Consider the following 12519-nt stretch of genomic DNA (forward strand, 5'->3'; position numbering starts at 1 on the left):
CCGGCCCAGCCTGCGCTCATCACTGTCTCCAGGGTCTGAGCTGGGGGAAGGCCAGAGGGGAAGGGGTCCAGCAGCCCTGAGCACCCAGCCTGCCTCAGGGGTCTGGGGACGGGGTCCCTGGCTGCCCGAGGTTCTCAGCCTCCAAGCCAGGGAAAGGGGCCAGCGCCTAGGAGCTTGGCTGTTCGGGGAGGGGGTTACCGTGTTATCATCTCCAGGCTCTGCCCTGCCCCACCTGGCTGGCTGGCCACAGCACTGCAGGCCTAGGACAATGGGAGTCTGGGAAGGGAGAGGTGGTAGCCTTGTGTGTGTGTGTGGGGGGGGGGGGGGGGGTAGGGAGGTGGTGGCCAGCACACCTAGGGGCAGAGAAGCCCCTCTCCTGGATGCTGGGAGCATAGAGAGGTGGGGAAACCCTAGGTTTGGAAAGGAAGGGTGGGCAGCGGGCCACAGGCAGGAGCCCCAGTTCTAGCCCCGGGAAGGCCTGGGTTCTGAGCAGGGTGGTCTGTCCTGCAGGATGGCCGAGGAAATCATCACCCCGGTGTACTGCACGGGGGTGTCTGCACAAGTGCAGAAGCAGCGGGCCAAGGAGCTGGGCCTTGGCCGCCATGAAAATGCCATCAAGTACATGGGCCAGGATTATGAGCAGCTGCGGGCTCACTGTCTGCAGAGTGGGGTCCTCTTTCGTGATGAGGCCTTCCCCCCGGTGCCCCAGAGCCTGGGCTACAAGGACCTGGGCCCCAACTCCTCCAAAACCTATGGCATCAAGTGGAAGCGTCCCACGGTGAGAGGGACCACCACCCTGGGTGGGACTCAGTTTACCCCCATCCTGGGTGAGGAGTGGGAATAGGACTCCAGGTCCTTGGTGGGGAGTGGGGTCTGGGGTGGCTGGGTTCCAGTGTCTAGGAGGGCTGGCCCAGAGACAGGACGCTGGGTCTCTTGCAGGAGCTGCTCTCAAACCCCCAGTTCATTGTGGATGGAGCCACACGCACAGACATCTGCCAGGGAGCATTGGGTAGGCCCTGGGGGGGGGGGGTTCTGGGTGTTTTTTCCATAAGAGTTCCCCATGCCTGCTCCTTCCGGCTCTGCCCTAACCCCTCCCTCCTGCAAGCTCAGACAGGCTCTGGCTATCAGTGCTGGGCTGGTTTGCCTAGATTCCTGGGTCTCTTCTGTAAGTCGAGGGACCCGGGACCCAGGGAATCCCAGTTTCTCCCCAGCATGGGCCCTCGTGCATCCCTGGGAGCAGATTGGCAGAGCAGGTCTGATGTGGGTCCCTCCCATCCCAGGGGACTGTTGGCTCCTGGCTGCCATTGCCTCCCTCACCCTTAATGACACGCTTCTGCATCGAGTGGTTCCACATGGCCAAAGCTTCCAGAATGGCTATGCCGGCATCTTTCATTTCCAGGTGAGGAGCCCCGAATCCACCGGGGACCAGGGCGTGGGGGAAGGAGGGGTAGCAGGCACCGGAGGAGGTGAGGACCGGTGACGCACAGCAGTCTGCAGTTAGGTGGCTTAAGTCCACACCCTGTGGGGGCCAGTCCTTCCTCTAGAAAGAATTTGACCTCCTGATACTATCTCAGATCTGTCATGTGTGAAACGATTGGGCAGGGCAGGTATTTCAGCTGGCAGTTTCCCTGTGCGTCTCACGGAGAAAGTGCTTGGAGGGATAGAGAGATCTCTGTGTTATATCCTGTGGGACAAATCCTTTTTCTCCACAGAGCCTCCGTTTCCCCATCTGAAAAATAAATAACGTTCCACGGGGAGAAACGGAACAGCACACGTGGCCGTTTCACCCAAGACGTAAATGTCTGCACCCACCCACCCCCACCTCCTCTTGTGACTTTGGCAGTCTCCAGCCTCTGACAGAGCCGTGCAGAAAAGAAAGACAGGATTTAAGTCTGCTTAAACCAGTTATTCCTTTCTTGCACACAGGACCCATTTCTCAAGTGACACTAAGGAATTCTCAGTCAGCTGACGGTGGGAGACACACACCCCCGGGAATCCTGGATTAGACCCTCTGGCCCTAGTGGCCCCAGCCCTGCCCTCGGGACTCCTGGGTGCCCTCCCCTTACACCTAGTCAGGGAGTCCCTTACCCTATTCCGAGCAGACCAGCCTACAGGACCCACGGTGCCATCTACTTAGGCCAAGTGCTGCACCTGCTTCCCGAGCTGGTATGCAGGGGTGTGGCCTCGCTGCCCCTTCCTCCGCCCCCTTCCCCTCACTCCTCTAATCGGCTCCTCCTCAACCTCTCGATTGGCCCGTTCAACACTCCCCCTACAACCCTCACTACTGGGGTCCACCTCCTCCCTTTGTCCCATTGTTCTGCCCTCCTTCCCGCCTCCCTAGCCCTTGGCCGCTTCTGCCCCGGGGTCTTGACTCCTCTGGGCCCTGGGAAACCCGTCTCTCTGGCCATCCCTGAAGCAAACTCATGATTGCAGGGAACGTCACCCATCTTGTGGTCTAGATGCCACATTTTTGAACTACACTTAATTTACACGTTCACCCCCTCCCCCCATACACGCGCGCGCGCGCGCACACACACACACACACACGCACACACACACGTGTCCGGACCTAGCTTGGGGAGAGGAGAGATAGGGGGCTCGTTCCATGGAAGCCAGGTCCCTAGGGCTTTCCAACCTCTCCATACCTGACAAAGCACCTTGGTCTGTTTCAAAAATATCAGTAGTGCTGCCCTAAAAGCTTTACCTTTGTGATCACGTTTAGTGTTCCCTTGAGGATGGCCCTGCTGTTCCCTTTAAAAAAAAATTTTTTTTTTTTTTTTTTTTTTTTTTAGTGTTTATTTATTTTTGACAGAGAGAGAGAGAGAGAGAGAGACAGAGCATGAGCGGGGAGGGGCAAAGAGAGAGGGAGACACAGAATCCAAAGCAGGCTCCAGGCTCCCAGCTGTCAGCACAGAGCCCGACGCGGGGTCGAACTCACAGACCGGGAGATCATGACCAGAGCCCAAGTCGGACGCTCAATGCTCAACCGACAGAGTCACCCAGGCACCCCCTTGCTGTTCCCTTTTATGGATAAGGAAACTGAGGCTCAGAGAGGATAACTTGTTCAGGATCCTGGATCTAGAGACGGTCACGTCTCTAGTAAATGGCAGAGTTGAGACTTGAGCCGCGGCCTGGGAGATCCCAAAGCAGGTGTTCACTGTGCTCTCCCCCCCTCCAGCTGTGGCAGTTTGGGGAATGGGTAGATGTGGTCGTGGATGACCTACTGCCCATCAAGGACGGGAAGCTGGTGTTTGTGCACTCCGCCCAAGGCAATGAGTTCTGGAGCGCCCTGCTCGAGAAGGCCTATGCCAAGTGAGTGGGGGCCCGGGGCAGGGCTCCAGGCACCCCTGGGGTCTAGGGTCTCGTTTGATGTCAGAGTGCTGACCTGGGGCTGCCCGCAGGGTGAATGGCAGCTACGAGGCCCTCTCCGGGGGCAGCACTTCGGAGGGCTTTGAGGACTTCACAGGCGGAGTCACCGAGTGGTATGAGCTGCGCAAGGCACCCAGCGACCTCTACCAGATCATCCTCAAGGCGCTCGAGCGAGGTTCCCTCCTGGGCTGCTCCATCGACGTGAGTGCACCCAGCCCTGCCCCTCGCGCCCCGACCTGTGACCAGTCTCCTCTTGCAGCCTGGCCTCATCCCTTGTCCCGGGCTTGGCTCCAGACCCTGTCCTTCACCCCACACCGTCTCTGGATGCTCCCCCGGCCTTATCCATGCCTCCGGTCCCATCTGCCTCCGTTGTGTCTGGCGTCATCCCTGCCCCCCAAACCTCACACCTCAGCTTGCCTTCCCGCCCTCCCGCTGCTTCTTCCTGTCATCTAATGCTGTGCCCATCCGCCGTCCAGGTCACCAGCCTCCGACTTCAGCTCTTTCCTAGCCTCCGCTCCCGCCCAGCCTCCTTCACCCTCTTTGCTGCTGTTCTGTTCCCACGACTCACCCTTGATCTCAGCCTCCTCCCCCTACATCACTGCATCCTCGACTCCAACCCCGTTCCCACCTTCCACCTTTCCCCGGTCCTGGCCGCCTCTAGCCTGTCCTCGCCCCCTCTTCCACCTCACTGCATCCCTCCTCGCGAGGGCCTTGGGGCTCTGGGGGAGCTACGTGCGACTGTACGTGTGTGGACACGCGTGTTTGCACGGAGTCCGGTCAGCTCTGGCCAAAGCAGTGTCAGTGGGCTGCCCGGGTCCCCTACCGGCGGTAGTGTGGACGGAGTGCCCAGACGGCCCCTCTTCTAGGGGCACCGTGTGAGGGGCTATTAGGCGGAGTCAGGGTCCCTGCCTGCCACTCCCAATAGCTGTCGTATGTGCGTGGGGAACGTTCAAGACCCGTGAGTGTTTGGCACTCACCTCCTGACTGGGGATGGGGACACCGGCCTGGTCCCCGGAACCTGGCCCCTGACCACAGCACGTGTGTCTCTACAGATCTCCAGTGTCCTGGACATGGAGGCCATCACCTTCAAGAAGCTGGTGAAGGGCCACGCCTACTCTGTGACGGGGGCCAAGCAGGTACCACCGCACGTGGGGGCTGTCCCTGCAGGGTGGTTCCTGCCCCCTTGCTTGCCTTTGCCTGTCTGGCCTGTGACCAGGGCTGTGGGAGGGGCTGGCTCTGCCTCTGACCTCCTGCAGCATCTTATTTGTCTCTTGGGGCCACTTGTCCCGAGATGTTTATCTTACCCTGCCCTGATTTTCTGTAGTCTTGTGCGTAGCTGCCTCCCTCCATGGTAAGTTCCTAGAGAAAGGGCTGTATTTTCCCTGGCGTGGTGCTGGGTACCGAGCGGGGCTCCTGAGGGTGAGGTGGCGGGCAGGGGTGTTTAAGGTGCGTGCCGGAAGCAGGCGCTGACGGGAGCTCTGGGGCACAGGTGAACTACCAGGGCCAGATGGTGAGCCTGATCCGGATGCGGAATCCCTGGGGCGAGGTGGAGTGGACAGGAGCCTGGAGCGACGGGTGAGGGGCAGAGGACGCTGGCCGGGGAGGCTGGGGAAGGCTGGCCAGTGCCACTGGCATTTCTGCTGGGGCTCTGCTCGGGATTGAACGGGGGGCGGGGGGGTGGGGAGGGGTGGCATCTCCATGTTACCGGGTCTGGGGGGCTGTCCCGACAAAGCTCAGACCCAACCGGCCTCCGCACCCAGCCTGTGAGCATCCTCAGAGCTGGCCATGACAAGACAACCCCTGGGATGGGATCTCGGGCTTGACCATGCGGAGGTCTTCTGACCTGGGCTGAGAGCACAGGCCCCAGGAACAGAGGCCGGCGGGTCAGTTCCCACCAGCCCCCGGCAGCACCCTTCTCCCCGCCAGCTCCTCGGAGTGGAACAACGTGGACCCTTACGAGCGGGAGCAGCTCCGGATCAAGATGGAGGATGGAGAGTTCTGGTGAGCGGCCCCCCGTCCTTAGTCTGGTCCCTCTCGGGGCCTGGCGCCCCAGCTCCCAAGCTGCACAAAGCCCGCGTGTGCCTCCTCCCTGGGTGCCCTGGCTGGGGACCATGGCTCATCCCTGCACCGTGACCCCAGGATGTCCTTCCGAGACTTCTTGCGTGAGTTCTCCCGCCTGGAGATCTGCAACCTGACGCCCGACGCGCTCAAGAGCCGGTCCATCCGCAAGTGGAACACCACGCTCTACGAGGGCACCTGGCGGCGGGGGAGCACCGCGGGGGGCTGCCGGAACTACCCAGGTGATCTGACCTCGCGGCCAGCAGGGCGCACAGGGGCAGGGAGCACGGGGTGGCAGTCGGGCCCTGCTGCCTCCCGGCTCGAGGGCCTCGCCCACCGCAGGTCGTTTGTAAGTTTCCTCGTTTGTAAGATAGCGTGAGATAGATTGCGCTGAGCTCTGGGATTTGGGTGTTGAATGTACTTGTAAATTCTGAAGAGCCATGCTGGATTCACCATCCTAGGGCCCGAACCCAGGGAGTTAACAAGTGGAGAAGCCTCTGTTGCCATCCAGCCACTTTTCTGTCACTCCTCATTCTGGAACCTTCTCTCCTGGCCCACTGTCTTCCTCCCTGGGCCTCCGTCACCTTTGCCTGGGCTTCTGAATCTATGCGGGTGACTTGGTCCACGGCCTGGTCTCTCTATTCTTCCCTGTCTTGACCTGCAGTGGCCTTTTTTCTTCCACCTTAGTTCAGCCACCCCCTGAGACACCCGGGAGCCCAGCCACACCTTCCGGTCTGACCTCTGCCTTCACCCGTCCAGCTCCCTTATCCTGCAGCCCTCAGCGGCGTTTTACTATCTGGTCCGTTAAAGCCGCTGTTGTGGTGTCCTTTGTCTCCCGTCTTGTCTTCTCATCAGGTTGGCGTCGTTGTTGTAATCTTGTCCCTGCAAACACTGTGGCTCCTGCCTTGTGGCTCCCTCTGCTCCTCCCCCGCCTCCCCCGGCACAACCACAGTCCTAACTGAGCCCCCTTCATCGGCTTCAGGACCACCGAGCGTGGCTGCAGAGAAAATCACACACCCGGGGCTGCACCTGCCCTGTGCATTCACGGCCACAAATCCCAGATGACCACCTTTCGTGGTCCCCAACGAGTCCACTGCTGATGAGTAACGTTCCCATGCCCTCCAACTGGCCTCCGTGGTTCCTCCCACCTGTGGACTCGGCCTTGTACTTCACTGGAAGATAGCTGCCCTCACGCAGGGCACCTCCGGATTCGCCCCGCCTGGCTCAGCCTGTGCCTGTCATTACTGCCTTCCCGACTGTGACGGTGGCAGAACTGTCCATGCTCATGGGGACCACGCCCAGCCCTGCTCTTGCTCGTGTTCTCCCGTGTGTCTGGAAGCCTTTGGATCCTTCATCCTTCACCTCTTGCTCCTGGGTCATTATGGAGAATCTCCTGGCTCAGAGCAATCCTCTTTTTGACCCTGCTTTCCTACCCATTTCTGGGCTCCCCTTCGAGGCAACAATGTCCAGCGTGCCACCCTCCTGCGTTTCCTTTCCCACTCCCAGCTCACGTTGTAACCCACGCCCGTCCAGCTTCCGTCCTCACCACGCTACTGTCACTGCTGGTTTGAAGGCCACCCCGGAGCCTTCGTCTTTGCCAAACCCACCTCCGCTCTGTTCTCACGTCCCGCGTTCTCCGCCTTCCCAGCATGGCTCACAGCCCCGTTTTGGTCTTCTTCTCCCTCGTGGGGATCCAATTTCAGCTTTTCCTCAACTAGAAGACCACTGTTCCCTGCATCATTTAGTGCGAAATCTGTCCTTTCCTCCTCGTCCTGGAGTGACAGCTGTGTCCTGTAGCTCCCGTGTATGTGTGGCTCTGTTTCCGGGCTCACCATTCCATCCCTCGGTCTGTCCCTCCAGCTGATAGCACGTTGGTTTCATTGCTACAGATTTATAGCTTTTGGGCAGGGTGAATGCCTTCAAGAGTCTCTTAGCTATCCTCGCCCTTTGTTTCCCTGCGTGAATTTTAGAATCAGCTACCAGGTCGTACAAAGAATCCTTTTTGAGACTTTAATTTGAATTGCACTGAATCTATAGATCGATTTGGGGAGAAAGGACATCTTTCTGGTTTTGAGTCTTCTTATCTAAGAATGTGGTATATCTCTTTCTTTCTTTTGGTCTTCAATGTCTCTCAGTAACGTGTTATAATTTCTATTTAAAGGTTTTGAGATTTATTACTAGATATTGTATCATTTTGTTGCTATTATATTAATAGTGTTAAAAAATGTAATGTTTATTTTTTGAGAGAGAGAGAGAGAGTGGGGGAGGGGCAGAGAAAGCGGGAGACACAGAATCCGAAGCAGCCTCCAGGCTCCCACCTGTCAGCAGAGTTTGACACGGGGCTTGAACCCACGAACCGTGAGATCATGAACTGAAGTCAGACACTTAACCAGCTGAGCCACCCAGGCACCCCAGTGTTTATTTATTTTTGAGAGAGAGAGAGAGAGAGCACAAGCAGGTGAGGGGCAGAGCGAGAGGGAGACACAGAATCCAAAGCAGGCTCCAGGCTCTGAGCTCTCAGCACAGAGCCCAACGTGGGGCTTGAACCCATGAGCTGTGAGATCATGACCTGAGCTGAAGTTGGATGCTTAACCTTAAGACTGAGTCACCTAGGCGCCCCAGTATCTCTTTTTAAAATTACATCTCCCATGTAATAGTGGCTGATAAACAGTAACATGCAGTTGACCTTTTAAATGTATTTTGTATCCAGCAAAGTTGTTAAACTATAATTAATTTTACTGATTTATCTATAGATCCTTTTTGATTTTCTAATTGCAAATAATGGTAAATTTGTTCGTTTCCAATTCTTATAACTCGCACACTCCCCACCCATTTTACTGAGCCAGCCAGGCGCCCCCTCCCCGCCCCCCCCAGCCCTTTCATAAAGGACAACTTTTTACTACTGGATGTTTACCACAGACTTTATCCCTAAAGTTTTTTCTGTTCTAGTTTTTTTGTAGATGCCTTTATCATGTTAATGAGGTTTAATGTCATTAAATGCTTTTAGGTGTATTTATTACTATAATATGCTTCTTATCTCTTAAAACGATAAATTACGTTAATCACTTTTCTAATATGAGATCAACCTTACATTCCCGAGTGAAAAAACAACAACGCGGTCATGACATAGTTTTCTCAACTGTAGTTTTACATCCAAGTTCACAAATGAGATTTGCCCGTAATTTTCCTTTCTCATACTGACCTTGTCTAGTTTTGGTGTGGGTACTATATTTGGCTCAGAAGGTGAGCTGGGAAGTGTTCTTCTTCTAGTTTCTGGAAGAGTTGCATAAGATGGGATGATTTGTTGCTTAAATGTTTGGTAGACTTGATCTTTAAAGCTATTAGTCCTGCTCTGTTCTTGGCGTGAAAATTAACATTTTGATACTGATCTTTAATGGTTATAGGATTATTCAGGGTCCTTTATTTCTTCTTGAACCTATTTTGACCAAGTTGTGTTTTCTAGGAGTTTATTTATCCTTTGCCTCTGTTTTCAAAATTATTAGCATAAAGGTATTAATATATTCCGATACCTCTTCTGTAATGACGTCCTCTCTTATTTATTGTATTATTTATTTGCACTTCCCTTTTTTTTATATATATTTTTTTAACGTTTATTTTTGAGAGAGGCAGAGAGACAGAATGCAAGCAGGGTAGGGGACAGAGAGAGAGGGAGAGACAGAATCTGAAGCAGGCACCAGGCTCTGAGCTGTCAGCACAGAGTCTGATGGGGGGCTTGAACTCACGGACTGCGAAATCATGGCCTGAGCCTAAGTCGGTCGCTTAACCGACTGAGCCACCCAGGCTCCCCTGCACTTTCTTTCATCTTTATTAATTCTGTGAGAGGTTTGTTGGTATTATGCTTAAAGAAATGACTTTTGACTGTTGATCTTTGTATAGTATTATTTTCTTTTTTTTATGTTTATTTATTTTGGTGGGGGGTGATTGCGATCAGGGAAGGGGCAGAGAGCGAGGGAGAGAGAGAACCCCAAGCAGGCTCTGCCCTGTCAGCATAGAGCCTGATGCGCGGCTGGAACTCAGGAACCTGTGAGATCAGGACCTGAGCTGAAATCAAGAGTCAAACACTTAATGGGCTGAGCTACCCAGGTGCCCCTATAGTATTATTTTCATATGACTGATCTTTGCTTTTCTATTCATTATTTCATTCCTTTGCTTTCTTTAGATTTATTTTTAGACCTTATTTTATGACTTCTTAAATTAGTGGCTTATTTCACTAATTTCGATTATTTTTTTCCTTGTAAACACCTGAGGTGATACATTTCCCTTCCAAGTGCATCTTTGAGTTACACAATTTTGATAATGTTTTTTATTTATTTTTTATTTATTTTTTTTTAATTTTTTTATTTATTTTTGGGACAGAGAGAGACAGAGCATGAACGGGGGAGGGGCAGAGAGAGAGGGAGACACAGAATCGGAAGCAGGCTCCAGGCTCTGAGCCATCAGCCCAGAGCCCGACGCGGGGCTCGAACTCACAGACCGCGAGATCGTGACCTGGCTGAAGTCGGACGCTTAACCGACTGCGCCACCCAGGCGCCCCGATAATGTTTTGAATAACTGGTATAATATGCTATAAAATTCCCACTTTTAATGTATACAATTCAGTGGTTTTTAGTATACTGGTAGTGTTGTGCAATTACCATCACTAATGCCAGAACATTCTCACTACTCCCAAGAGAAACCTGTATCACTGAGCAGTCACTCCCTGTCTTCCAATCTCCCCCTAAACCCCTGGCAAACACTAATCTACATTTTTTTTTTATCTCTAGATTTGCCTCTTCTAGACTTTTCTTATAAATGGGATCATACAAGATGTGTGGCCTTTTGTGCTTCTTTCTTTATTGTGATGTTTTCAAAATCTGTCCCATCTTGTAATGTGTGTCAGGACTTGATTTCAATTTTAGGGCTGAATAATATTCCACGATTTGGAGATACCACATTTTGCTTATTCATTCATCAGTTGACGGACATTTAGATTGTTTCTAGTTTTGGGGTATTATGAGTAGGAATGCTATGAACATTCATATACCTGTATTTGTGTGAGCAAAAGTTCTCTTGGGTCTCTAAGTAGGAGCAAAATTGTTGGGATCCATGGTAACTCCCATGTTTAACTTTCTGAGGAACTACCAACTGTTTTCCAAAGTGACAGCACCATTTTACGTTCCCACTAGCAATGTGTGAGTTCCAACTTCTCCGCATCCCTGTCGCACTTGCTGTTGTCCATGGTTTTTAGCCATCCTGGTGGGTATGAAATGGTATCTCATTGATGATGTGCATTTCCCTAATGACGAATGATGTTGATAAGAATATCTTTTTATGTAATTATTGGGCACTTACATATATATTTCAGAGTTTCTATTCCAGTAGTTTGCCCATTTTTAGATTGGGTTGTCTTTTTTTTTTTTTTTTTTTAATTCATTTTGAGAGAGAAAAAGAGAGCAAGAAAGAGAGATTACGGGGTAGGGGCAGAGAGACAGGGAGAGAGAGAGGATCCCAAGCAGGCTCTGTGCTGTCAAGGCAGAAGTCTACGTGGGGTTCCATCCCACGAACTTAGAGATCGTGACCTGAGCCGAAACGAGGAATTGGACACTTAAACCGACTGAGCCACCAGGCACACCGAGTTGTGTGTTTGTTTTTTTTTTTTTAATTTTTTTTTTTTTTTTCAACGTTCATTTATTTTTGGGACAGAGAGAGACAGAGCATGAACGGGGGAGGGGCAGCGAGAGAGGGAGACACAGAATCGGAAACAGGCTCCAGGCTCCGAGCCAACAGCCCAGAGCCCGACGCGGGGCTCGAACTCCCGGACCGCGAGATCGGGACCTGGCTGACGTCGGACGCCCAACCGACTGCGCCACCCAGGCGCCCCCCGAGTTGTGTTTTTTATACATTCTGGATATGACTTTGAGATTGATGATTTGCATATAATTTCTTCCATTCTGTGGATGTCTTCATTTTCTTGATAATGTCCTTTGAAGCATGGACATTTTTAATGGTGATGATGCCCAATTTTCAATTTTTTCTTTTGTTGCTCATGGTTTTGGTGTCATGTCTGAGAATCTATTGTCAAACCCAAGACCATGAAGATTTACCCTTGTGTTTCCTTCTGAGAGTGTTACAGTGTTAACTCTCATATTTAGATTGTTCATCCGTTTCAAGTTAATTTTTGTATAGGCATACCTCAGAGATAAATACTGTGGGTTCATTTCCTGACCACCACAGTAAAGTAAATACCACAATAAAGTGAGTTAAGTGAATATTTTGGTTTCCCAGTGCATATATTATGTGTATGCTATACTGTATTCTATTAAGTGTGCAATAGCATTATAACGTCTTAAAAAAATTGTATACATCCTTGATTTAAAAATACTTTATTGGTGGGGTGCCGATGCAGAGCTCAAACCCACAAAGCCATGAAATCATGATCTGAGCTGAAACCAAGAGTTGGATGCTTAACTGACTGAGCCACCCAGGCGCCCCTAAATCACAAATGTTCTTAATGGCATCTAGAATGGCGAATCCTTTCCAGAAGGTTTTCAATTAATTTTGCCAGGATCCATTGGAGGAATCATTATCTTCCTCACAAGATGTATTTGTTTTTTTCTTTTAAAAATTTTTTTTAATGTTTATTTATTATTGAGAGACAGAGAGACACAGAGCATGAGCAGGGGAGGGGTAGAGAGAGGGGGAGACATAGAATCTGAAGTAGGCTCCAGGCTCTGAGCTGTCAGCACAGAGCCTGACGCGGGGCTCGAACTCACAAACTGCGAGGTCATGACCTGGGCTGAAGTCGGTCACTTAACCAGCTGAGCCACCCAGGCGCCCCAAGATGTATTTCTTAAGTGGTAAGACTTGAAAGTTGCAAGTACTCCTTGATCCAGGGGATGCAGGGCGGGTGCTATGTTAACAAGCATGAAAACAACATGAATCTTGTTCTATGTCTCCATTGGAGCTCTTGGGTTACCAGGTGCATTGTCAGTGAGCAGGTCATATTTTGAAAGGAATCTTTTTCTAAGCAGTGGGTCTCAACGGTGGTCTTAAAATGCCCAGTAAACCATGTTGTAAACAGGTGTGCTGTCG

At 52.1% G+C, this 12519-nt stretch overlaps 1 protein-coding gene across 4 annotated transcripts in view; it reads left to right on the forward strand.

Moving 5' to 3' along the window:
* The window catches only part of CAPN1 (calpain 1), a 28621-nt gene that overhangs the window by 1077 nt on the left and 15025 nt on the right, over positions 1-12519 (forward strand). For 3 of the 4 annotated variants that reach the window (XM_045485906.1, XM_045485903.1, XM_045485904.1), the window contains exons 2-10: positions 511-778; positions 940-1009; positions 1281-1399; positions 3179-3312; positions 3402-3570; positions 4422-4505; positions 4859-4944; positions 5296-5370; positions 5509-5669. In XM_045485906.1, the coding sequence (XP_045341862.1) occupies positions 512-778; positions 940-1009; positions 1281-1399; positions 3179-3312; positions 3402-3570; positions 4422-4505; positions 4859-4944; positions 5296-5370; positions 5509-5669 (1165 nt within the window). In that variant the 5' untranslated portion in view covers position 511. Of the gene's footprint in view, positions 1-507; positions 779-939; positions 1010-1280; positions 1400-3178; positions 3313-3401; positions 3571-4421; positions 4506-4858; positions 4945-5295; positions 5371-5508; positions 5670-12519 lie in introns of all 4 variants that reach the window. The other variant, XM_045485905.1, reaches the window with a different exon arrangement.

Source organism: Leopardus geoffroyi, chromosome D1 (assembly GCF_018350155.1).
Source record: "Leopardus geoffroyi isolate Oge1 chromosome D1, O.geoffroyi_Oge1_pat1.0, whole genome shotgun sequence".
NCBI classification, from domain to species: Eukaryota; Metazoa; Chordata; class Mammalia; order Carnivora; family Felidae; genus Leopardus; species Leopardus geoffroyi.